The sequence below is a fragment of the Euphorbia lathyris genome, chromosome 7, assembly GCF_963576675.1.
Source record: "Euphorbia lathyris chromosome 7, ddEupLath1.1, whole genome shotgun sequence".
Taxonomy (NCBI): Eukaryota; Viridiplantae; Streptophyta; class Magnoliopsida; order Malpighiales; family Euphorbiaceae; genus Euphorbia; species Euphorbia lathyris.
Genome location: NC_088916.1, coordinates 22,394,062 through 22,421,480, shown reverse-complemented (window position 1 = coordinate 22,421,480; position 27,419 = coordinate 22,394,062). Strand labels below are relative to the sequence as shown.

Below are 27,419 nucleotides of genomic sequence, written 5' to 3'. Positions count from 1 at the left end.
CAGGCAAACCTCTGTGCCGGAATCTACAAGGGTCACTACGCCGAGTAAAGGAAAAACTGGCCAAACCTCCTCTGGTAAGGGAAAGCCTGAAAAAGTCAGGACCTATTCAAAGGTCTACGAAAACGTCCGAGAATGGAAGGTTGAGCCCTCAAGATGGGTATCTGAAGCATTCGTACAATCCGAACAACCCTTCTGTGAGTGGATTTCACAAAATGGATGGACTGAGCTGTTTTCAATTAGGGATCCCACCTATCCTGACCTTGTAAAGGAGTTTTACCACAACCTTCGCGTTGCCGATGATAACCAGGACTACTTGGTAACCGTGGTGAAAGAGAAAACCATTTTCATCAACCCTCTCTACCTAGGAAATCTGCTCAAGTTAAAAACTGAGGGAGCAAGGCTAAGGAGATCTGGAGATCTGGATGGTACTGGGTACGAGGTCAACTTCTGTAAACCTGAAGGCCACTCAGGAGAAGTATCCAGTTCCTCCATGGGTCAGCACCAGAAGATGGCTCATTATCTACTGAGTTATTTTTTCTATCCCAAGATTAACTACACCACCTCAGCAACAAACTTCGAGCAATGCTTCATCTGGCATATGCTGACGTACAAGCCGATCAACATGCCAGTATTCCTCATTGCTGGCTTCCTAAGGAGTACCGAAACTCTAAGGCTAGGATCGCTCATCACTAGGATCCTCATTGATAATCAGATAGACCTGACTGATGAAGTAAAAGCTAAAGGATCTGAGATCACAGCAGCTTCGCTGAGAGCGTTGAAGTTCGATCAGCCTCTGAAGAAAGGAAAAGCTGCTGCTGCTGCTGCTGGACAAGCTGAGGAAACAGTTGTTCCGCAGAAAGGGAAAAGAACTAAGGCCCCCGCTTTTCGTAAGAGGAAAGCTGTTGAGACTCCTTCACATGATACTGAGTCTCCAGCTAAGAGGCAAAAGTCAGCTGGTACTAAGGGTCAGGAGAGACCTAAGTCAGCTGATAAACGAAGCAGGCAAGATGAGCCTGAAACTGAGGACAGAACTAATGCTGATGTGCAGCCTCAGAAGAAGCAGAAGTCTTCTACACTGACTCCCCTCGATGCTATCCCTACTGACATTGTTGTGCCTGGTGACTCTCACTACACACAGTGTTTAGGAACTGTGTCTGAGGAACAAGAAGAAAAGGTGCATCTGGACGACCAGTTTATTGCACAAGTTGAGGAAGAACTAGATGGTGATAGTTCAGAAGATGACGAAGAAGAAGAGGCCAGCGGTCAGGATGACGCTGAGGATAATGAGGAAACAACCAGTGAGGTTGCAGCTGAGCAAGCCAATACTGTGTTGGCTGCTGGAGAAGAACAAGAACTTGACCAACACAATGTTGATCAAGTCCAAGAGCTAGCTGACCAGCAAAATACTGAGCAAGAAGAAACTTCTCCATCTCACTCAGGCGAATCTATTCTGGCTGACAATCCTCCTCGCAAAAGAAGATTGGTCAAGGCATGTGAGAAGACAGTCAGTGAGCCTCCTGTACAACCACCAACTCTCCCTGACTTTGTCATTCAGAAACCGACCTTAGATCCTTCCAAGCTCAAGTTGAAATTTTTCAAAAAGCAACCATCTTCTGCTCCATCGGCATCCATCGAAAAGCAAGCCTCTGTTTCTTCCGAATAGGAACATGCCGACTTCAATGCTTCTGCCAACTCAACAAGTCAGGTTGAGACGACTACTGTCAATGCTGTCCATCCAAGCATTGTGCTGACTCCAAATACATCTGCCCCGGTCAACACAGACAGTATTCGAGTTTCTACTTGTCCAATTAATCTATCTGTCGATCAAACTTGTCCTCAAATCAACCAAATGCAGATTGAAAACACCACTCTAGTCACTGACCATATCATTCCTTTGACTCCTCCTCCCATCGGTCATACTGATGCAACTGGACAACTGAATGAAGGTTCTTTAAGCTACATGAATGTCACTGAGTCTGGCAAACGCATCATTGACTCTGCTGTGAATAATGTGACTATTTGTGGTATGTTGAGATAGATACGAAAAGTATGAGATGAAGTAAGTTGCAACGTTATAAATTGAAATTTGGTATGTTGAGCCTTGTGCACATACTTAAATGGAATAACGACCGGATGAGAAAAGAATGTGAGCTTTCTTAGATAAATATGTGAAGTGGTTCTAGTTGAACATACTATCTGAATTAGAAAGCCGGAAGCCATATGTTTGAGTTATATCTATACCGGACTATGCGAGTTGAGTTCAACTCTTCCGTAGCATATATGATTATATTTTGAATTAGTGACTCGGGATACAGATTGAGCCCAAGGACCATTATAAATATGTCATCTAAGTGTAGCTCGGCCCTTAAAATCTTGCTTTATTATGCACAAACCCATCACCTACGTTAAGACTATCAATGTCTTCAGATGTAAACATGGTTGAAGGAAAAACTCAGTTCAAGCACCTATTATAAAGAGAGGTTCCATTGATGAAGAAGTTAGGTTTAAAGCTTTTGAAATCCTATCATAAGAAGTCAAACTAATTACTCTAATTTTTCTGAAGAAAGTTAGGCCTATCAGAGTGGTTCTTGGATTGATTCCTCTATTTCTCATCCTATTAAAGATGAAATTTCAGATGATCATTCTGAAGCTAGACTTCTTATAAATTAACTTATTTCTCCTTTTATGGTATAATTACCCTCCATACTCCATATAGATGGATATACCAATGGCCACAAGGTTAAATTCAGTCTTGGCTCCGCCACTATGTAGAGGTGCATTATCATTCTATACGAGAGAAAGTGCGTAGAGATATTAAGATGCATTACGTGAATACTAAAGACCAGGTTTCTCAATTATCAAAAAAAAAAAAGACCAGGTTTCTCACATATTTACCAAATAGTTTAATGCTACAACAACAACAACAACAACAACAAAGCCTTAGTCCCGAAATGATTCGGGGTCGGCTAACATGAACCATCATATAAAACCGTGAAAATCAAGTCGTGTCAGCGACACAGATTCGCTCCCTCCACTCCGTCCTATCCACTACCATATTTTCCTCAATTCCCAATAAACTCATATCACTCTCGATCACCCTCCTCCAAGTTTTCTTAGGTCTTCCCCTACCCCTCACCACTACATCCCTTTGCCACTCTTCGGTTCTCCTAACCGGCGCATCAAGCGCTCTACGTCTCACATGGCCAAACCACCTTAGTCGGTTTTCTCTCATTTTATTCTCAATAGATGTGACCCCTACTTTTGTCCTAATTATTTCATTACGCACCCGTTCCTTTCTCGTGTGACCACACATCCATCTCAACATACGCATCTCCGCCACCGACATCTTATGGATGTGGCAGTGTTTCACTGCCCAACACTCCGTACCATATAACAATGCTGGTCTAATTGCCGTCCGGTAGAATTTTCCCTTCAATCTATTAGGCATGCCGGGATCACAAAGGAAACCCGTAGCACTCTTCCACTTCGACCAACCAGCTTTAATCCTATGAGCAACATCTCCATCTACTTCTCCATCCGTTTGGATAATAGATCCTAAATACCGGAAGCAATCCGAGGCCTGAACAACTCTCCCATCTAGGGTGATTGTCCCTGCCTCCCTACTCCTACGGCCGCTAAACTTACACTCCAAATATTCTGTCTTACTTCGACTCAACTTAAAGCCTCTAGATTCTAGAGTTTGCCTCCATAGTTCCAACTTCATCTCCACTCCTTCTTTCGTCTCATCAACCAACACAATATCATCTGCAAACAGCATGCACCATGGTATACCATCTTGAAGTGAACTTGTTAGTTCATCCATAACGATGGCAAAAAGAAATGGGCTTAGTGCGGAACCTTGATGCACTCCAATCGTAATAGGAAACTCTTCAGTCTTCCCAACACTAGTACGTACAGTCGTGCATACTCCCTCATACATGTCCTTTATGATGTCAATATATTTCCACGAAATGCCTTTCCTTGTCAAGGCCCACCAAAGTACTTCCCTTGGTACCTTATCATATGCTTTCTCCAAGTCAATGAAAACCATATGCAAGTCTTTCTTCTTATTTCGATAGTGCTCCATTAATTGTCTCATTAGATGGATGGCTTCCATAGTTGATCTTCCCGGCATAAAGCCAAACAAAACGATAGTGCTCCATTAATTGTCTCATTAATTGTCTCATTAGATGGATGGCTTCCATAGTTTAATGCTACAAAGTTTGAAAAATTCAGAAAACAACTTGGAATGACAAACAAAACGAGATATTAAATGTCGGTGTTGGGGGATATTAAAAATATCAGTCACCCCCGACTTTGGATCTATAATTATCTATCTTTGAATTAATCTACTACATTACTACATATCTCGATGTTTAAGGTTTTCCGTTAGCTAATTTTTAGTTTTACACCGACATCAAGGTTGTAAAAAACAATCGGAGTCGGGTGGACATCGCCCTCAAGGATTAATCAGAGGTTAGTCAAGAATTAATCGAGGATTAATTAGATTTGTATTCATGTTATGTTATTAAAAGATAAAAAATTGCAAGTGGAAATGCACTCTACTATGTTAATTAGAGTAGGTTTAGTAAAACGATAAGCATATTACTGATATATATGTATAAATGCATTGTGGTTTATGACCTGTTGATTATAGAATGTGATTGAATCTGATGTGAATAATGTGACAAGCGTTGTGATAGATATGAAAAATATATAAGATGGAGTAAGTTGTAAGGTTATAAATTGAAATTTCGTATGTTGAGCCTTGTGCATATACTTGAATATGATAACAATTGGATGAGAAAGAATGTGAGCTTTCTTAGATAAATATGTGAAATAGTTCTGGTTTAAAGTACTATCTCAATTAGAGAATCAGAAGCATGTATGTTGAATTATATCTATAGCGGACTATGCAAGTTGAGTTCGACACTTCCGTAGCATAGATGTTTGCATTCCGAATTAGTGAGCCATAACGCAGATTGTGCCCAATAAAGAGGCGTGAAGAATCGTTACTCCTGTCCTATTATACATAAAGCCATATTATTATAGAACTCCCTATTGATTTAATATTTAACCTCCAATGGATCAAAATAACAACATTTTATCGTGCTTTTGACTATGGTATGGACTTCAGAAAATTACCCTCCATACTCCATATAGATGGATATACTAATGGCCACAAGGTTAAATTCAGCCCCTTCGAATGTGGAGTCTTGGCTCCGCCACTATGTAGATGTGCATTATCATTCTATACAAGAGAAAGTCTTGCGTAGAGATATTAAGATGCAATACTTGAATACTAAAGACCAGGTTTCTCACATATTTACCAAATAGTTTAATGCTGCAAAGTTTGAAAAATTCAGAAAACAACTTGGAATGACAAACAAAACGAGATATCAAATGTCGGTGTTGGGGGGTATTAAAAATATCAGTCACCCCGACTTTGGATCTATAATTATCTATCTTTGCATTAATCTACTACATTACTACATATCTCGATGTTTAAGATTTTCTGTTAGCTGATTTTTAGTTTTACACCGACATCAAGGTTGTAAAAAACAATCGGAGTCGGGTGGACATCGCCCTCAAGGATTAATCACAGATTAGTCGAGAATTAATCGAGGATTAATTAGATTTGTATGCATGTTATGTTATTAAAAGAGAAAAAATTGCAAGTGGAAATGCACTCTACTATGTTAATTAGAGTAGGTTTAGTAAAACGATAAGCATATTACTTATATATATGTATAAATGCATTGTGGTTTATGACCTGTTGATTATGGAATGTGATTGAATCTGATGTGAAGAATGTTGTGATAGATACGAAAAATATATGAGATGGAGTAAGTGTTGATGTGTCCTAGTTTATAGGCATTGGTTCTTATAAAAATGTATTTGTGTCACATTAATAAAGGCATTAATCTAGTTCATTTATATCTTGTGTTATAATATGAATAGAGAATCCATTGATTGACAGTGGCAAAACCATATCCCAAGTCTATTCTATCATGGGAATGATTAGGACCACATATTGTATATTCGATGACTATATGGTAGTAAATAATACTAGCCATAATACTTGTTAAGTCAGTTGTGAATATGGGTACATGTTGCATATATGTGACTGGATCGATCCGCCCGAGAAAACTATATGGTGTCTGTGTCATTAATTTTCTTAAGTAGGTCTCTAATTGTCTTCAGACCAAATTTTATTATAATATCTATGTGAGATTCGGTTTACTTGGACATACGCCTAACAGGTCTGTAACAAGATGTCAAATACGGGTATGATTGGGTGAACAGGTGAACACGTTGGTATGGATAGTGAAGTGATGGAATTACCACTCACATAACAGTGAGATGATATCACAGGCCACTTGATAAGTGTGTGGCCACACCCAGATAAGTAGTTTACTTATCTGATTCATCAATCTACTTAAGATTAAGAAATATCATAAATAAAAGAGAGGATGACAACCGGCATGCCTCTAGTTTATAATATCGATATCAAATGGTAAAAGACGTTAAGAGATAACCACAAGGTCTCTGCATCTTTAGACTGTTGAAACTCTGTCTTACTTAGGAGCATTAATGGTTTTGCTAGAACCCACTTACTGTTTGTGGGTCGTGAGCTCACTACGAGCTAAGGACAATCTCATAGGATCATGCATATTGAACAGTTGAGTTAGAACTTATAGAACGGTACACTAGAGGGACGAGATTAATTAATTGGTTGATAATAAAATGTCAAGGTAATTAATTGACGGTTAATTAATTGATTAATTGATTTGTATCGATGTAATTGATTAATAGATTTAGGTGTTGAGTATTTAATTGGTTAATTAGTTTACAGGATGTAATTAATTAATTTGTAAATTAATGGAATTGCATTCGATGAATAATTAATCAAACTAGTATATCAATTTATTAAGGGTGTTGTTAAACCCAGCCCCATTTTCCCACCCCTAGCCCCGTGAAATGACGAAAATGCCATTTCATGGGTTTTGGGAGGGGAAAAGCTATTTTTTTTGCGGATTCGACACGCGGACGTGTGGCCATCACGCCTCACCTCGCGGTCGGACGTGATAGCCCCACGCCTCATCGCGTGGTCGGCCGTGACAGCCATACGCCCGACCGTAAGGTAGGGCATGTGGTTGTCACGGCCGACCACGCGGTGAGGCGTGGGGCTATCACGTCCGACCGCGAGGTGAGGCGTGATGGCCACACGCCCGCGTGTCGAATCCGTAAAAAAAATAGCTTTTTTTATCCCGTAAATAGTTCGTCAAACCCGTAAATAGTCCGTTAAATCCGTAAATATGCGGTTAAACCCGTAACTACAGAATTGTACTTAAAACCAAAAAATAATATAAGTTAATTAATAAATATTATTAATCACAACATATAAAACTAATATAATCTAGTCCAAGTCTCTCTCCTTTCAGCGTATAAATTCTTCAAATGACGAACACTCTGATGAGAAAATAATCGTCATTGGGTGGCAATGGGAGGCACTGGAAACGAAGGATGTAAATAAAGACGTATGTAGTGATGATAACTCCCCAAATGACAAATCACAATCTCTCGCTCAGGTGGTCTTCCATCGTCCGAACGCATCGGCAGTATAGTGCAACATCCTAATTGTTCTGTAGTAAAGAGAAAAATTACTGCGTTCAATACAGATGCAGCAGCAAATAAGTCATCTGGACTCACCATCCAGTGGGACTCACCACAACCCACTCCTGCCCATTTAATACGTGTGAGTGCAACATAAAATCTGTTCCCGTACATTGGCGCATACAGATCACGGTTTGCCCGCATCTCAATCTCTATAAGCACTCTCATCAGCTTCCACTCCTCTTGGTTATAGGTGATTGCATCGGCTAAAACACGAAATCCACAGTTACCATCCGCTACAACATCATGGAATCCAGTAATAAATGGTACGATGAGACCTTGAACCCGATGTAAATGGTGGTAACTGGCGATATCCGCATCAAATCCGACTGAAAATATTAATATATGAAATTTATCAATAAAAATATATTTACTTTAACTTCAACATATATATAAATGAAATAAAATATACCCGGCATCTGGCTGTTATGCACAGATGAGGATGAAGAACGTCCTCGACTACGACTACTCCTCGAACCCGAGGACCGTGCTCGACCTCGTGGTGACTGATTGTACTCCCATGCACTCAGATTTCGTTTTGTTGATGAATTTCCCTTTGGTCTACCCCTAACAGTGTCTTTGACCTCAGGTTCTTTAAAGCCACTTTGTTCCGGGTTTATCTGATCATGAATGTACATCGATATGCTATGCACCATTGAAGGATCTAATTTTTCAACCTTTTCCACAAGAGATTGAAAAAATCGGTGATCCTCAGACCCGTCAGCATATACTGGAGCAGTAACTGGTATGTCACTCAACCCTTCAAACGCAAGAGATCTCCAAAAAGGATGGATGCGGTCAACACGGACCGATTCATTTGTGTCAATATATGTTTTCAGCTCACATGCACACGGAATGCCATGAGTCATGGGCAACACGCATCCGCATTCAGTTACCACATCCATACTCAATGCGTGCATACGCTTGAGCTCATCATTTAGTACAGCCAAGCAGTAATGTGAAACGTGTAAGTCGAGATACGTGAAAGGTTCTCCAGAGTGATTCACCGCATATCTTCTTCTCGAGTCCTCGAGTGAGTATCTGATTATATACAATGACGGATTATAAAACTAATGTATTAAATTTTAAAAGATTAAAGCAAATAACAGAATAAATGTCTTACTTGATCGCCTCGATCTGAGCCTCAATGTCCTTGTGCACCTTCGCCCACACTGTATCAAGTGCACCAGTAGATGAATTCAACCACTGTTTCAACTGTGCATGTGAACTCTCCACTCGACAGGTTGTGGTGTTTCCTAAGTGCAACACCTTGTTCGTCCATGCTCGATAAAACTTCTCTTTATGCACTAGCCACGTGGTCTCCACGTACTGAATCACACCAGGCCAGTTGCCAGTAGTATTCTTCATAGCTACCACTGCCCATTCACCACCCAACCGCCAATTCGCCGATTTCCATAACCTTTATCTGGAATTTGCAACCACAGTACTTTGTTTTTGTATTCTTCCGTAGTATAACATCCATATCCACATCCTTTTTCCTTTTATAATTCTTAACACCATGAGCACATTTAACCAATATCTACTTTGACTTGCGCCCCGTCTTGTGCGACGCTATTGTTAACTCAAACCCGATCCCAATTGCCGTCTGTTTTGCCCAGTTAACAGCTTCATGATATGTTTGAAATGTTTGTTTGGGAAAAAACTGCGAGCTATAATCTATGCTGTTTCCGTCAAATTCTTCCCACGAAACCTCCTGTAAATGAGTAATAACGAACATTTTGTATCAGAACGTGACTTTTCTATAGCGTTTCGGTGTCTAAACCCGAAAAACAGCCACAAATATGCTCGGGCGTGTGAGCATCACGCCTCACCATGAGGTGGGGCGTATGAACATCACGCCCCACCTCATGATGGGGCGTATGAACATCACGGCCCACCTCTTGGTGAGGCGTGTGGTTATCACGCCCCACCACATGGTGGGACGTGATACTCATACGCCCGACCATGTGGTGGGGCATGATGCTCACACGCCCGAGTGCCGAACCAGATTTTTTTTTTCCAATTCAAATTACAAAAATGCAAGGAAGTTAATTCGGAAACATACCTCGACTTCGGACGTAGCATCACTCCCGTCTACTCTCGGTGATAACGGATTGTCTTCCATCAAACGTTTTGTCTTTGATTCGGATGAAAATGAGTTTGAGAGAGTTTGGGAGGGATTCAAATTTTTAGTTTTTGTTCAAAGGGCGGTTAGGTCTTTTTTCGGGGCTGGAAGTGTGAAAATGGGGCTGGGTTTAGTAACCCACTTTATTAATTAGTGTTGTTTATTTAATTGGGGTAATTAAATTTAGGGTAAATTTCAAATAAAACCCATGTGGTTTCAGACCTGAAAATGAAAATTTTCAAGAATTAAAGCTGTTCAATGTCATATTTTTTATGTAACTACATTTTCGATTTTCGAAAATCATCTTTTTTAGAACTTTCTCTCTCTAAACATTAACTTTCTCTCTCTTTACCGAACATCATTTAAATAATATCAAAATAAAAAAGTTGAAGAATTAAAGTTGGTTAGAATACTAATAGTTCTTAAAATATGTAATTTTTAAAGTCGTCAAGTGTGATTTTAATAATATCAATCGAAAAAGCTTATTTTGCTAAAGTTGAAAACCCCAATCATCGTTTTGACAAAAAGTAAACCAAAATCCTTTAATTGAAAATTAGTAAAACCACACGGGTTTTATTTGAAATTTACCAAAAAAAAAAAAAATATATGTGCTCATAACACACAATTGACCAAAACATCAACCCCAATTCACAACTTTCTCCAAGTGAGAGAATCCTTTCTTTGGATTTCACAGTACATATATCTAACAACAATAGGAAGAAAGACTAGCTGATATTATATAGTTCTTCACCTGCTATATACATACTTTCTTGCAAAATACAAGTATGCAGCCAATTGTATTAAACTCATACCAGCAAGTAGCCAATAGAAGTAATCGAGATGACCCCGGTTCAGATTATTAGCAAACCAGCTATAATGGCCTTCCCCGCCGGTGGCTTTATCAATGGCAGACACCAGAAAGCTACTTATAAAGCTTCCTACACCAAAGATGCTCAGATAGAGAGAAAGACCTACGCTCCTTAATTCGCTAGGTACCTGATCGTAGAAGAATTCTTGCAGTCCTACCATGGTAAATACGTCAGCAACTCCAAACAAGACATACTGAGGAATTAGCCACCATACGCTCATTGGAACTGTCACATTTGGCGTATCGATTAGTCCATATTCTCTAGCAATTTCAAGCCTCTTCATTTCAACCATGGCAGCAATTGCCATAGACAGAGCTGATAAAAACATTCCTGTTCCAATCCTCTGAAGCATTGTGATGCCAGATGGTTCCCTGGTAATAGTCCTTGCTATGGGAACAAAGACACGGTCATAGATCGGAATGAAAATAACAATAGCAAGGCTGATAAAGGATTGAAGTGAAGCTGGTGGTATATCGAAACTCGGTGAAATAGATCTATCCATCGTCACTCCTTGCTTAGTAAAGAAAGTTGAGGACTGTGCAAACACAACAGCATAAACCAAACATGTAAACCATATTGGAACAAGCCTCAGTACTGACTTAGCTTCTTCAACTTCACTTAGGCTGCACACTTCTCCATCTTCCTTAGAGCCACTTGGTGAAAGCAGCGCTTTGTTGAGAAACCTGTCAATTTAGAGTATTCAATTTGTTACTGAAGAAGATGGGTTGCTGTTGTTGTTGTTGCTGCTAGTAGTATGACAAAATATATCATATTGACATTTCTCAGTCATTCTTGATATTGACCTGAACCCATCTGTCTCAATTTCAGTTAACATTTTTTGGTTGATAGGTATAGAGGCCATAAATTTTATATATACAAGACAGTACAATTTAATATAGTAAGTTCTAAATGCAGCAAAAGCTTCATCTATCAACCCAAGTATTTCGCTTGACAAATGACAGCCTAGAACATCATAATAGAGTACTTTAATTATCCATGTGAGTCTTCATGTTTCAAACATATGATTGAGCATATATTATTTTCATCAGATGTGCATCCTCAATTGCCATGTTGCAGAACAAGTTTTCAAAATATTAAAATGTTCTAGACTTCATGTTGTATTCACTTCTATTTTTAATTTTCAAAAAGGTTATTCTCTTACTTGAATTGCTCAGAAGTTTTGTGAGGCAGCGTTCCGCGAGCTTCTTCCTCCAAAGCTATCGCAGAAGGGGAAGTTCGCCAATTCCTAAGTGCTACAAGAAATACATGACCAATTCTTCGAAACACACTTTTCTCTTCCACTTTGACACTAAAGCGATATGACCGAGTTCCAAGTAAGAAGATGATAAGTGCAACGACCATCATAATACATGGGATTCCAAATCCAAGACCCCAACTAAGGTTGTCTTGGATGTAGTTTAAGCCCAACAATGCTATTATGGTGCCTGCACAAATACAAAAATACCACCAATTGAAGAATGAGCTTTTGGCTTTGCACTCTTTAGGATCTTGCCCATCAAACTGATCTGCTCCAAAAGCCTGAACACAAGGTTTATGCCCCCCTTGCGCAAATGCTACCAAATATATTGAAAAGAAGAACAAAATTACTTGAAGTAAATTTTGAGAGCATGTTCCAGTGGGATTGGTGCTTGGGCAGTCTGAATCACCTAAAGGAAGCACAGCCGAAAGAGTCAACAAGCCAAGACCCTGTTATTAAATTCGACAAAGGGCATATATCTTAAAACCAACGGTGAAAAGATCTCTTGTAATTAGTGTAAGCTTAAAAATACAACAGACAAACATTTCTTCACAACTTCCCAGAAAGAGAGAAAAAAGAGATGTATCTATGAATACCTCCACCAGCACAATCTGGCAGTTTCAGTGTTATAGATGTGTGCCACAAAGCAAAATGGAGGCCAAGAGAAATAAAATCTACTGGTTTTGTTAAGCTCCATGCATGATCAGATTAGTTTGAAGTGGTGCATAACGTAAACCTCAGTTTCTACAATTAATTTGGAGCATGAACCAGGCATAGTTCTAAAAAATCAGGGCAAAAAGTACTGGAAATTTCGAGCATAATCTATTATATAGTTTTATTTTCTCTTTGAGCTTTCTTGATAAAAGATCGTTAGATGGATGATCATTGCAATGGGATGTCCTAGGATACAAATCCATATTTTGGATTGGTTATTCAAAACACATTATCTATGTCCGTAAGACTAAATTGAGCCATGTAAAATGAAGTTTAGATTCTCGTCTCCCTCATACAAAATCCATAGGACAAACATTTGACTATTAAAAAGTTCAGTTTAAATTGTCTGGCCAGGGAATGAAAACCTGTCATTTGCTTCACCACTTGGCCGTTTGGGTCAAAGGTTAATATGCTCAAGATAAAAAGAGCCCAATGGGGGGAACCTGGATGTAGATTTGGTTTTAAGGAGGCCTTAGCATATTAAAGCCAACATCAAGCTACTTGGTTGGCCTATCAATACTACCAATTATTATTAGACATTTGATGTCTGAAAGCATCCCAATGGAACATGTGCAGTTAAACATAATTAATCAACAGATCCACATGACTTATGATTTCACCATGAAAACAAAATTTGTAATGACCTGGTCCAGAGATGGTAGAACCGGGTTAGAAGACCTAAGCAAGGAGCGGCTCTAAGGGATGGCGACGGGAACAGGAATGAACTGAATTCCATAGTTGTGAAAGGCACAAGACGCACTAAGGTGCAAAAAGGTCCTGGAGCCCATGCGCAAGGCTCAGGTGCGCGATGAGCGACACAAGGCGCACCAAAACAAAATAACATATAAAATTATATATAATAACACTTAACATTTCTAAAATTACACAAATAGTCAAATAACAACAATCTTAATCATAAAATGCATGGGATGAATTCGAATTAAATGCTAAGACATAATTATAATTCATAATAAAATTTAAATCTAAAGACCAAAGTTTAACTTCAACTAAACACTAAGTTAATAACTAATAGTCTAATAATAATTACTTTTACTCAATCAAGACTAAACTCTTTAATCTTTAAAGTCCCTATTCATATCAAATTCACCATCACCATCTTCAGTATCATCATAATATTCTTCTTCAAGGTTCTCATTCTCAATTGCATCATCATGATCTTCCAGGTACTGAGGTACTCATCATCAACAAAGTTAGTTTCCTCTTCATCTCTAAAAACTAATTGTGCTTTACCCTTATCCTTTGGCCTAGGCCTAACACTGGAACTAGAGGTATTCATAACAATTTTTTCCTACTCCTCTAGTATGATAAGCACTTCCTTTAGCTCCAACAGCTTACTAACATCAGCCCATGTTAAATTTTCATGTGGGAACACTGGCTCATCATCATCCGACCCCTCTCCATCCAATCTACCCATCAACCATTCATTGGCATCGTCCATATCTTGTAAACACTTCCTATGGTTGTGATTAGAAGATGAAAAAAACCTAAAAAAAAAACTACAATTGCGTCTAGATGCGTTTTAAAGCCGTAAGACCCAAGGTGTTGGATTTGGACCCAAACCGACAATATATGCATGGTCCGAGCCAGGCTGTTACAAAATTAAGATGACTTTGATCTGGGTTTGAGCTTACAAGCCTTGTAATAAACTCAAACACAACTCATTGTCACCTCAAACACTCGTTTCCAATTAAATTGAATCACATACCTCGAAATTGAGATCAACAATAAGAATGATAATATAGGAAAATGTATAAGCAACAGGTTTTAATACCTATAAACTAAAACCTTGATACTAGAGAGAGATGCCAAGATCAGTTAGATACCAATCATATGTGGAAGCAAATGGATCAATAGAGCGAGAAATTACCAGGACATAAATAAGAGAGGCAACAAAAATGGTGCGGTATCTCCCAAGGAACGAATCAGCAATAAACGCACCCAACAAAGGAAGCAACGACGCCGTTCCAAACCAGGCGTTCACATTCTCCGCCGCAGCAGCCGTAGACTGACCAAGCGGCCCCGTCAAATATGTAATTAAATTGGAAGATATCCCATAGTAGGCAAACCTCTCTGCAACTTCCACTCCTGCCTCAATTCATACATAAAAAATTTAATCCGTGAGTTAATTTAAAAACAAGAGAAAATAATCCTGCAAAAACGTACCGATAATGAAGGAAGCAGATCTCCAACCCCCGGAGTTAGATCTGTGGACGGGGCGACCCTTGTAATCAACAGAACCATCGACGATGTCGTATAGAAGTGGAGCATGGAGTTCTGGTGCTTCCGAGACAGAGACAATTGCCATCTCGGACGGCCGCCACAACCACAGTCTCCGCTCTCCACCCCTCCCTTAATAAAAAATTAGCAGAGCAGCATGATTAGCTTACGGAACCAATTATACTATAGGAGCAGTGTACGAAATGAGATGTTTTTCAGTGGTTGGTAATTTGTAGTTGTCGTCTTTTTCGCTCTATTGTTTGGGTGTTATTGGATTGTATTGTTTAGCTGTTGGCTTTATGGTAATCATAATTTGCTCTAAAGTCTAAACAAATCCCTACCCACTTTCTCTCTATCTGTATGATATCAAAACAAGGAAATAACACCAAAAAGGTGCATTTTAAAAAATATTTCTTGGTCTAGAGCTTGTTAAAAAATATTTCTGGGGCTCTTTCAGTTATCCAGTTAAACAAAATCCTAACCACTTAGACATTCATAATTGGATTGGAGAGACTATTGTTGTTCGTTATTTATCGGCAATGTTGCCACTTTTAGCATCGCACACGACACATTTGCCATTTTATTAAAATATTTTATTATTTAAAGTGACAATATTTATAATCAAAATAAATTACACATAAAATAATAATTTATGGGATCAATAAAAAATAGTGTTTTTCGACGTTTCTAGAGTAAATGTGTCTTTCTCTAGTATCAGACTTCACGTACATGTTCTTAACATATTTTAACCTTTTTATAAATCATGTCGTGTAGAATAGTAATGACAACTCTTTGATACATGGTCCCCGCATTCTTCAAGCTAAAAGGCATGACTCGATAACAATATGTGTTCTATTTTGTGAAAAAATATATCTTTATTGCTAAATATCTTCATCAAAATCCCGTTATAACTTGAGAAATTGCCCAATGTCTTCAATGAATGCATCATAGTGGTAGCTATGTTGACTGTCAATACAGAGCCTTATGATGACAAACAACATGAAGGGATGGATGAAGGTCATTGAGAACAAATTGAGAAGTAAAATCTTAGAAGTTGTGGACTTAGGGTAAATTGTGCTTGTTTAAAAAGTTAACCTTTTACTCTAGGTCTGAATTAGGCATTAAACATTCATGAGATTCATAATACTTTTCAAGTGTGCTCCAATGTAATTGATCGGGTATGATTTAGAGGTCTAATGCGAAAGTTTGACTTATAGAAATTTAGGTAACACTTGGGATTTAGACCCGATGTTTAGGAATGGTAATGGATATTGTACCCGCGGATATCTGGCACTATCCGGATCCCAATAGGACTATCCGTACCCGATATAAAATGGTATAAGACGAATATGAGATCAAAATCATTACATGTTAGGGTAATGGATGGGTATGAAAATATCTCTAGAATAGTCGTTACCCGTTACCCGTCATAACTCTTTTATATGTTAAAAAATAGGAAAAAAATATAAAAATAAACTTTGTGGTTATACCCGCTTTCGATTGTCACCCTTGTGGTTTAAAAATTTATAAACTGATACTTTGAGGTTCATTCCATTAGCAAACACAAGCCAAATTGACTAACAGTGTTAAAAATCAAAGGAAAAATAGTTAATTTGGTCCTTATATTTATTTATTTTATAAATTAACCCTATTATTATCTCATTATCACAAACAAACCTCAAAATAAAAAATAAAAATCAATTACATCATTTTTTTCATCTCTCTTTAATTTCTAATTTTTTTTTTCTTCTTTCCCTCTTTTCTTTTTTTTTTTTTTGTTATTTTTTCTATCTCCAAAATCAATTATTATTTCATCTCTCTTTTTTCACCTTCTTTCATCTATGTAATTTAGCTTTAAATTTACTTGAATAACGTAGAGGTTGAATTTTTGAACTACAGTCTGCAAATTCAGCATAAGCTTGCAATGATCTCGATTCTCCAACATATGCTAGAACAGCACGAATTTGAACTAAAGTCTGCAATTACCCTTCAAATTAGCCAATACCCAGATACAAAAAACTAAAAAGAATCAAACTTTTGCTACAATCTGAACTTAAATTTACATGTTCTACAGTGTTTCCTGCTTGTGACATTGCTTCCTGGCTCTTAGCAGCAAGCTTAGTTAATTTAGTTGTATGAATCGCTGCAATTAGAGGAACTACTTACTGCTAGAATGACAAGTGCTAATTGCCAAACAGCAGTAAAACCCACAATGAATCCAGAAACAAAAGTACCCCAAATAGTGAAGGAAATTCCCCAACTGCACAAAAAGATTGGATTTTTAAGTGTAGTGAAAAAGATTGGGGTTACTCTGTTTTGGTCTGTTCTGTTTTGTTCTTACCTTTTCACTAATGGCATCTTGGATCATAACTGCATCAGAATTGATGGCGAAAACGACGTCGGAGGTTCTAACCTGGGTGTCAAAGAGCTGAATGTCTTGGTTTAATGCTGCTTCTAAGTACTTGATTCTCATCTTTGTTGTTTGTCTCTCCCCAGTCCACATCCAACATGATATCTCTGTTTTTCACCTCACATTTACATAACCAAAAATGGCAAAAAAAGACCCATAAAAGAAAAAATTAGAACAAACCTGCCCAAGAAGAAGCCCAAATTGATGCTCCAACAATGAGAAAGTAAAAATGCATACTGCAAAATCCCCCAAATTTTGATTAGTTAAAAGCACAAAATTCAAATTGGGGATATGTAAACTGGTTCAAATTAATTCAAATTCTGGATTTTTCCTAACATAATCTACTTGTTTATATGCTAAATTATATAGATGAAAGAAGGTGAAAGAAGAGAGGATGAAACAATCTTATGTTGGATTGATTTTAGAGAGAGAAAAATTAACAAAGATGAGAGAAAATAGAGAGAAAGAAGAAAAAATAAGAAATTAAAGAGAGATGGAAAAGATGGTGTAATTGATTTTTATTTTTTATTTTTTATTTTGGGGTTTTTTGTAATAATTAGATAATAAGAGAGTTAATTTATAAAATAAATAAATATAAGAACAAAATTAACTCTTTTTCATTTGACTTTTAATATCGTTAGTCAATTTGGAAATATGTTTGCTAACAGAATGAACCTCAAAGTATCAGTTTGTAAATTTTTAAACCACAATGGTGCCGATCGAAAACAGGTGTAACCGCAAGGTTTATTTTTGTACTTTTCCCTAAAAAATATTGGTTTTTTAGATATAAAATGTGAGATTTGAACCGCATCTGTTTGTTCTTCAACCATTCAGTAATACCACTAATCTACTTTATTTTTATTGATTAAGGTTCAATTTGTTCAATTTTTAGATGCATGATTCATTAAAGGGTAATTAATTTATTAGTCCCTATATTTTAATAAAACATATTGTTTAGTCTCTGTGTTTTCAAAAACACACGGTAAGGTCCCTAACCTTTTTCTCGGTGAACTGTTTAGTCATTCCGTCTGTTTGTTAGATTTTTTTCCGTTTATGAATTCAGAAATGATTAAATTACCCTTTACTATTTATCGGTGAAAAACAATTCACACCTCTATGTCTTTCTCTCACAACTCGCGCTCACCAAAAAAAATGGAGAAAAGATTGAATCCCTAATCCATAATCGAATCACTCATGCTCACTCTTCCTGTTTGAATTGAATGTAGAAATCGACTCAAATCTCTCTCGCTTACTCTTCCTGTTCGAATTGAAGGTGGAAATCCTCTTACTCTCAATGGTGAGTTTAATTTCCTCCATATTCTCAACTCATGTTAGGGACTAAACTGTTCACTGAGAAAAACATTAGGGACTAAACAATTCATCGAGAAAAAAGTTAGGGACCTTATCGTGTGTTTTTGAAAATACAGGAACTAAACAATGTGTTTTGTCAAAATATAGGGACTAATAAATTAATTACCCTTTATTAAATTTATACTTTGTTAAATTTGTAATATTTTTTTGTTTTATTCATTGATTCTTAACGGGTAAGGGTACTCGTGAGTATCCGTGAATTAAATGGAACGGGTATGGGATGCAAAAAGTATACCCGTTAGGGTAATGAGACGGGTACGAGTAATTAAAAAATAAACGAGTAAGTGTTTGGGATTGGGATTGGGATTGAGATTGACACTACACGCAAGTATCCTATCCGTTGCCATTCCTACCGATATTGACTTTTCCTAAGTTCAGAATTAACCTTAAATTTCTTTATAGAACATGTTCTTAATCTCACAAGATTTCCAACATTACTAACTTTGCCCAATTCTAACATCAGACGAAAAAGTTATGTCATGTGAAAATATTTCACCGGGCTTTTGTATCCACTGATAGGTGTGTGTGTGGAACAAACCCGTCCATTATTAGTACGTTTAGAATTGGGTTTACAAGGGGAAAACTTGTGCACGAATAGGCTTACAAGGGGGCATAATCTCCCACCGTTTATTTCCTTTCCAATTTGTCATGGCCCATCAAAATTCATATGAGGAATGGCCCAAGTCATTGTTGGGAATAAACGCAAAAATTTATTCCGTAAAAATATTGACGAGCAAAATAATCAATAAAAATGACACCGATAATTTAACAGACTACGTTCACGAACAAGCTTGAGAGTAAATTTTTCCACTATAAAATAGTAGGCGTACAAAGAGGGCGTTCTCTAGAAACTTTCTAGAGTTACAATGAGATAAAACCAAAATAGTAGCACTCAGGTGTTTCCCGAAAAACCCGAAAATAATTATCTTTACTATTTTGTCTCTCCCCGAATTAATTAAACTACCTCAATATACTAACTCTCACTTAAGCTCTCAACTTCGACAAACTCTCAATTTTTGAGAACTCGCACCTTTGCTCACCCTCACTCTCTAGATGCTCCCTCAATATCCAAAGTATGGAACTCACCCCATTTTATAATGGTAACCCTTGGCATTTTATACTGCCAAGGGTACCCACCAACAACAGCATTCAATTTGAATGCTGTTGTTTGACAAATGAGGGTGGCGCCGAATTCGGTGCCACCCCAATTAATGATTTATATTCTTTTTTTTTTTTTTAATATTTACAAATTACATAACAGAGTCCTTAATTAATACAAATTACATAAATGATCCCTCATTTAATTGGGACTTCAAACTAACAATTCTCCCCCTCCCAATTACATGAGGGTATCGTAATTCCTGCAGCCATTCGACAGTATTCGAACTTCTCCCTTGGTAAGACTTTCGTTAACATGTCTGATCCATTTTCATCAGTATGGATCTTTTCTAACTGTAGTAGTTTCATCTCCAACACATCTCTGATCCAATGATATCTCACATCAATATGCTTTGATCTGGAATGGAAAGAGGAATTCTTTCCAAGGTGAATAGCACTCTGACTGTCACAAAATAACTGATATTTTTCTTGACGGAAGCCAAGTTCGTTAAAGAACTTCTTCATCCATAATAGCTCTTTACACGCTTCCGTTGCTGCAATAAATTCTGCTTCAGTCGTGGAAAGTGCGACACACTTTTGTAGTCTTGACTGCCATGACACAGCTCCCCCTGCAAATGTAATCAGGTACCCTGATGTAGACTTCCTTGTGTCAGTATCACCGGCCATATCCGCATCTGTGTAGCCAACTAGCACAGGTTCGGTATCTCCAAAACATAAACACATTTTTGAAGTACCGCGAAGATACCTGAATATCCATTTCACAGCTTCCCAATGTTCCTTTCCTGGATTTGAAAGGAATCTACTCACGATACCAACTGCATGTGCAATATCCGGTCGTGTGCATACCATGGCATACATTAGACTTCCGACTGCTGAAGCATACGGGACTCTGCTCATTTCTTCCTTCTCTTTCTCAGTAGAAGGGCTCTGCTTGGAACTGAGTTTAAAATGATTAGCAAGAGGACAACTAACCATTTTAGCTTTATCCATCTTAAACCTTTGAAGTACTTTCTCAATGTACTTCTCCTGCGACAACCATATCTTCTTGGCGCTTCTATCTCGAATGATTCTCATGCCAAGAATTTGTTTTGCTGGCCCCAAGTCTTTCATGGCAAAAGACTTGCTCAACTGTTTCTTCAGATTATTAATTCTAGAGATATTCCTGCCAACAATCAACATATCATCCACATAGAGCAATAAAATAATGAAATCATCATCAGAGAATTTTTGAACGAAGACACAGTGATCTGAAGTAGTCTTCTTGTAGCCTTGCTCCCCCATAACTGACTCGAACTTCTTGTACCACTGCCTTGGTGCCTGCTTTAAGCCGTAGAGACTCTTCTTTAGCTTGCAAACATAATCCTCTTTTCCTTTCTTCTTGAAACCCTCTGGCTGCTCCATATATATTTCTTCTTCCAAATCGCCATGTAGGAAGGCAGTCTTCACATCCATTTGCTCAACCTCCAGGTTCTGACTTGCTGCTAATCCCAACACAATACGAATGGATGTCATCTTCACCACCGGTGAGAAAATCTCGTCAAAGTCGATGCCTTTTCTTTGACTATATCCCTTCACAACCAATCTGGCTTTGAATCTTGGTTGTGAGCTAGCTTCTTCGTTCTTGATTCTGAACACCCATCTGTTCTTCAAAGCCTTCTTGCCTTCAGGCAACTTCACCAACTCAAAAGTTTTATTCTCATGCAAGGATTTCATCTCATCTTGCATGGCCTCGATCCACTTTTGCTTGTGTTCATCATCCATGGCTTCTTCAAAACATTCTGGTTCTCCCCCGTCAGTCACTAGGACATAATCGTTCGGAGAATATCTGGTAGAACGTTGAATAGCTCTACCGAATCTTGTTCGAACTGGAGAACGTTCTGCAACAGGTGGTTGATGGTGAACTTCTTCATCAGCATCAACTGGTTCATTCTGAATGGGAGCGTCTTGAGCAACTATCTCTGGTTGATCAATTTGAATTTCTTCTCCAACCTGTCTTGGCACCGTTGTTGGAGGCACCAACTGAAGGCTTGGTGGGCTAGTTTCAGGTCCGGAAGCATCTTTTCCAGACTTCTCAATATCTTCAATTGTCTGGTCTTCCATAAAGACCGCATCACGGCTTCTGATTAACTTCTTGTGGACTGGATCAAAGAACTTATAGCCAAATTCATCTTGGCCATAACCAATAAATATGCACTCTTTGGTTTTGACATCAAGCTTGGATCTTTCATCCCTAGGAATGTGGACAAAAGTGTTGAAACACCTTTCCACATAATTTTGATTTGACAAAATTGTTTAAGTATAATTAAAATACATATTCTAAAACACACTAAGTTTAAATGCTTTGATTTATTCTACTAATGTGTTTGTTCAATATTGAGTTAAAATTGTTTATAAGACACAAGAATTAAAAGGCCCAAGCCCAATATGGAAGTCAAGGCCCAAGTCAAACAACTCAGTACAACTCGGCCCGCGTTTGTTAAAACGTTGTCGCTTTGGACAAAACGCACCTCAGTAAAAGAAGGATCTAGAAGACCTTCGGGAACAACTTAAAGATGAAGCTGCTGAGTAGTCTCGACAAAGCGTACAAGACAGCAGCTGGCAAATGAAAACTTCCAGACAAAGTATTTCTACTTTGGGTAAAGTTCAGACGACACAGTATGCTGTCCAGTTGACTTTACCATAAAAGGAGAGACAGTCTGCTGAGCTGACCGAGGACAGAAGATACACAATTTTGATTGGCCGAGAGCTCTGAGCAAGTCAGGATGACAACGACAGATAGCCGTTTCCCTCCAACGGTTATTTCGAAATTCAAAATGACCGATGCCCAGACGTCTCTATAAATAGTGCCATCAGAAGCTTCATTCCACACAGAACTTGATCAAGCCATTACGCTGACCAAATTTCTACACAAGTTCTGCAAGCAAAGAAGTAAAGCAAATCTTACACTATAATTCTTACATCTGTGTAAAAGTCTAGAGTGATTGTTTCAATCGTCTAAAGTGTCTTAGCAAATCTTTATATAGGACAAAACACTTATCATTTCTAGAGATAGAAATGAGAGGCTGAGTACTCGGTTTTAGTACTCAGCGTGAGATTAGGATTGAGTAGAGGTATAGAGGAAGGTACTCTTGTTATACTCAGTTGCTAAGATTGTAAAAGGTTTGAGGCTCTACCTTTAAAGAGCTCAGTAGAGGATTTGAAATCTCGGAACGTGTTCCGGGGACAGGACGTAGGCTTAGAAGAAGCCGAACCTGGATAAATCTGCTGAGTGAAGTATTTCTTACCTTTAACTCCTTATTTATATTGCTTGCTTAAAATAACCAAACACTAACCAAGTAAAGAGGTCAAGTTGAGTTGTGCGCGTTAAACGTCTGAGCTCAGGAATAGACTCTAAGTGCTATCTCCTGACTCAAGCTAAGAAACTGACCTAGTCACCAGTTGACTAAGCCAGTATCTTACTGTTTACTCAGCGCCGCTGTTAAAACCTTTTTCCTTAGAAAAAGAAGTCTGCCCTAATTGCGAAAAAGTTTAAATAGTTCCTAACCCCCCCTTGGAACTATACTTGCAACCTTACAAGGGACCAACAAGTGGTATCAGAGCTTAAAAGCTCACTATAAAAGGTCTAACAACCTTGAGCTGATCCCTACCATGGGCGAAAACAACACTCGGTTTCTCCCTAGAAACCAAACAACTCAGATACTGCCTGAGGGGCTGTCCATTACTAGGCCTCCCCTATTCTTCGGGTCAAACTATACCTTCTGGAAGAATAGGATGAAAAATTTCATTCAGGCTACAAACATGAGTGCCTGGCTATCTATAGTCCAAGGCCCATTTGTACATGTCGAAGTTGTGGTTGGCCAAACTGTTGTAAAAGCTGAGGCCAAATGGACAGAGGATGATCTTAAGAAGCTCCAAAACCATGCTTCGGCTATCAATATGCTTCACTGTGCGCTCGATGCTGCAGAATATAATAAAATCTCAGGTTGTGAGTCAGCACAAGAGATCTGGAGAAAGCTGGAAGTCACCTACGAGGGAACAAATAAAGTAAAGGAGTCCAAGGTGAATCAGCAGATGAGACTGTACGAGCTGTTCGAGATGAACAATGATGAGGGCATTTCAGACATGAATGCAAGGTTCACCAACATCATTAATGAGCTCAAGAGACTTGGAAAAATCTTCCCTGAGGAAGAACAAGTCAAAAAGATACTCAGGAGTCTTCCTAAAGATTGGCAAGCAAAGAAGACAGCAGTTGAGGTAGCTCATGATTTAACCACCTACAAATATGATGAACTCATCGGTTCATTGCTGACCCATGAGATATCTATGAAGAACTTCGAGGTGAAGGAAAAATCTGAAGATAAGAAGCAGAAATCCCTTGTCATGAAAGCTGACTCCACTGACGGGAGCTCAACTGATGATGAGGAGATGGCTATGTTCACAAGGAAGATGAAAAGGCTATTTAGGAAAAATGAAAAATACTCTAAGAAGCCTTACATGAAGTTTGATAAGTATAAAGCTGACTCAAGCGACATCAAATACAAAAAGGACAGCTCAAAGCCCATTACATGCTTTGAGTGCCATCAAACTGGCCATATTAAGTCAAGCTGCCCCACACTGAGGAAAGACAAGAAGAGCGGGAAGAAGGCAATGGTGGCTACTTGGAGCGACAGTGATGAGTCTTCATCTAAAGAAACTGAGGCCACCGAGTCAGCGAAGATATGCTTCATGGCTGACGAACTTGCTGAGCCATGCATCTCTGAGCATGCTGACCTATCCGTCGCATCAGATGACGAGGAGCAATCAAATGAGGTAATTACTCTTCCCCAGCTCAGAAACGATATGGTTAATGCCCTGAGTGATCTCTACACACTTGTCAAGAAGTGTAATAAGAAAGTTAGAGCACTTAGCAGGCGCTGTGACGAAGTGGAAGAGGTCAAACTGAGTGACCTCAGATTCCTTCTTCAGGACAATACAACTCTGCATGATAACATGAAGATCATACATGAGTCTGTCTCTGAAGTCCAGTCAGTTTCAAAAAAACTGAGAAAGGACGTCACAACTATCCAGAACCAACTAAAGGTTCCAAATAAAGGAAACATTCCTCTGAGAACTCAGTACCAAGGTACTAAGCAGAGATGGAATCCCCAGCGAAAAGTCCAGTGTGACTTTTGTGGGAAGTTAGGACACACCACTAAGGTGTGGTGGCACGCTCAGCACTGGGGTGCTGACAAGTCAGTAAAACATCCTAAACAGAAGGTCAGTTGTGACTTCTGTGGAAAGAATGGCCATACTGTCCATGTATGCCGCCATAAAATAAAATATGATGCTTTACCTGTTACACCTAACAAGCAAGGACCCAAAAAGAATTGAGCCTGAGATGTGCCGAGAAGTCAAAGATGTGGCATATTGACAGCGCATGCTCAAGGCATATGACGGGTGATGAAACTCAATTCATCACGTTTGAGCGTAAACGAGGAGGGAGCGTAAGTTTTGGAGACAACAAGAAGGGTAAGATAGTAGGGTCAGGAACCATCGGAGGTAATCCTACTATTGAATCTATCTCCCTAGTCAGCGGACTCAAATATAACTTACTCAGCGTAGCTCAGCTATGTGACAATGGGAGAAAAGTTATATTTGATGCTACTGGATGTAAAATATACGAGGGTAAAACAAATGAGTTAATATTAACTGCCCCTCGAATAGATAATGTCTTTATGCTAGACTTAGAGAAAAAGTTTTCAAAAACTGTGTGCTTAGTATCAAAGGAAGAAAATTCATGGCTATGGCACATGAGACTTGGTCATGTAAGCATGGACCTCCTGGCCAAACTAGCAAGAAAGCAATTGGTTGAGGGACTGCCTGAACTTAAATTTGAAAAAGATCAATTATGCCACGCTTGCCAAGCTGGAAAACAAACCAAACAATCTTTTCATAGCAAAAATATTGTCTCAACTAAGCGTCCGTTAGAGTTACTACACTTGGATCTCTTGGGTCCAGTCCAGCCGCTGAGTCTGGGTGGAAGAAAGATTTTCCTTGGTCATTGTAGATGACTTCTCTCGGTATACATGGGTCATCTTGCTGACCAGCAAGGATGAAACGTTTGAGACATTTTCAAATTTGGTTAGAAAAATTGAAAATGAAAAAGACCTAAAATTAGCTCACATCCGTAGCGATAATGGTGGAGAATTCAAAAACCAAAAGTTTGTTGAATTCTGTGAAGCCAGCGGCATTGACCATAATTTTTCTGCTCCTAGAACACCTCAGCAAAATGGGGTTGTAGAAAGGAAGAACAGAACTCTGGTTGAAATAGCCAGGACAATGCTGGATGAGCATAGGCTTCCAAAGTATTTTTGGGGAGAGGCTGTTAACACAACATGCTATATTTTTAATAGGGCTATAGTTAGACCTATATTAAAGAAAACCCCCTATGAACTTTGGAAAGGACGAAAGCCCAATATTGGATACTTTCGTGCCTTTGGCTGTAAATGTTTTATTTTAAATACCAAAGATAGCTTAGCAAAGTTTGATTCAAAAGCTGATGAGGCTATCTTTTTGGGCTACTCAACAAACAGCAAAGCATACAGAGTTTTTAATAAGCGAACTCAAGTTCTAGAAGAGTCAGTACATGTAGAGTTCGACGAAACTAACCCTGCAGGTAGATACCAGCCGCTGACCGAAGATGATCCACACTCAGTAACCACCGCTGACCAAGAACCAGCTACTGAGTCATTCACTAAAAGGCTGACCAAGAGTAAGAGTGAACCTAAGATTACTTTTACTGATCCATCTACTTCTGCAGAGATTGTTGAAACAGAAACAACACAAGACATGAGTCTACCTAAAGAGATAAGGATCCCAAGAGGGCACTCAGAAAGTGCAATCCTTGATTCTGCTGGGAATACCCTGATGACGAGTAATCAACTCAGGAAGTACCTCAGCAATGTTGCCTTCGTCTCAGTTCAAGAACCGAAGAATTTCGCTGAAGCTGAGTACGATGAATTCTGGATGAACGCAATGCAAGAGGAGCTCGATCAATTCAGAAGAAACGATGTATGGGAGCTAGTGCCTCATCCAAAGAGTCAAAAGACCATCGGAACAAGATGGGTCTTCAGGAACAAGATGGATGAACAAGGAAATGTAGTCAGGAACAAAGCAAGGCTTGTAGCTCAGGGCTACAGTCAGCAAGAAGGTATTGACTACGGTGAGACCTTTGCCCCAGTGGCAAGGCTAGAGGTAATTAGAATTCTATGTGCATATGCATCTTACATGAACTTTAAATTATTCCAAATGGATGTCAAAAGTGCATTTCTTAATGGAGTTATAAACGAGGAGGTTTATGTAAATCAACCTCCAGGTTTTGAGGACCCTAAATTCCCTAACCACGTTTATAAACTTAAAAAGGCTCTGTACGGCCTCAAGCAAGCACCACGTGCTTGGTATGAGAGGCTGACCAGTTTCCTGCTGACTAGAAATTACGTCAGGGGCAAAGCTGATACAACCTTATTCATTAAGAGAAAGGGTAAAGATACCCTGCTGGCCCAAATTTATGTTGATGATATAATATTTGGTGCAACTAACGAATCAATGTGCAAGGAGTTTAGCAAACAAATGCAGACTGAGTTTGAAATGTCCATGATG

At 38.7% G+C, this 27,419-nt stretch overlaps 3 protein-coding genes across 3 annotated transcripts; all 3 read right to left on the bottom strand.

Moving 5' to 3' along the window:
- Window positions 1-7,331: 7,331 nt before the first annotated feature.
- LOC136234805 (uncharacterized) lies at window positions 7,332-10,262 on the bottom strand. The gene is made up of 4 exons (XM_066024288.1): window positions 9,743-10,262; window positions 8,801-9,391; window positions 8,090-8,718; window positions 7,332-8,006 (listed from the first exon to the last, which is right to left on the bottom strand). Exons 2-4 carry the CDS (start codon window positions 9,043-9,045, stop codon window positions 7,492-7,494), a joined length of 1,389 nt encoding a protein of 462 aa, XP_065880360.1. The 5' UTR covers window positions 9,046-9,391; window positions 9,743-10,262; the 3' UTR covers window positions 7,332-7,491.
- Window positions 10,263-10,394: 132 nt separating this feature from the next.
- On the bottom strand, window positions 10,395-15,236 carry LOC136234804 (protein NRT1/ PTR FAMILY 5.10-like). The gene is made up of 4 exons (XM_066024287.1): window positions 14,828-15,236; window positions 14,532-14,749; window positions 11,834-12,378; window positions 10,395-11,354 (listed from the first exon to the last, which is right to left on the bottom strand). The coding sequence occupies exons 1-4, from the start codon at window positions 14,967-14,969 to the stop codon at window positions 10,550-10,552; spliced, it is 1,710 nt and encodes a 569-aa protein (XP_065880359.1). The 5' UTR covers window positions 14,970-15,236; the 3' UTR covers window positions 10,395-10,549.
- Window positions 15,237-16,899: 1,663 nt separating this feature from the next.
- On the bottom strand, window positions 16,900-17,817 carry LOC136201492 (ABC transporter B family member 1-like). The gene is made up of 3 exons (XM_065992168.1): window positions 17,472-17,817; window positions 17,223-17,398; window positions 16,900-17,141 (listed from the first exon to the last, which is right to left on the bottom strand). Exons 1-3 carry the CDS (start codon window positions 17,524-17,526, stop codon window positions 17,040-17,042), a joined length of 333 nt encoding a protein of 110 aa, XP_065848240.1. The 5' UTR covers window positions 17,527-17,817; the 3' UTR covers window positions 16,900-17,039.
- Window positions 17,818-27,419: the final 9,602 nt, after the last annotated feature.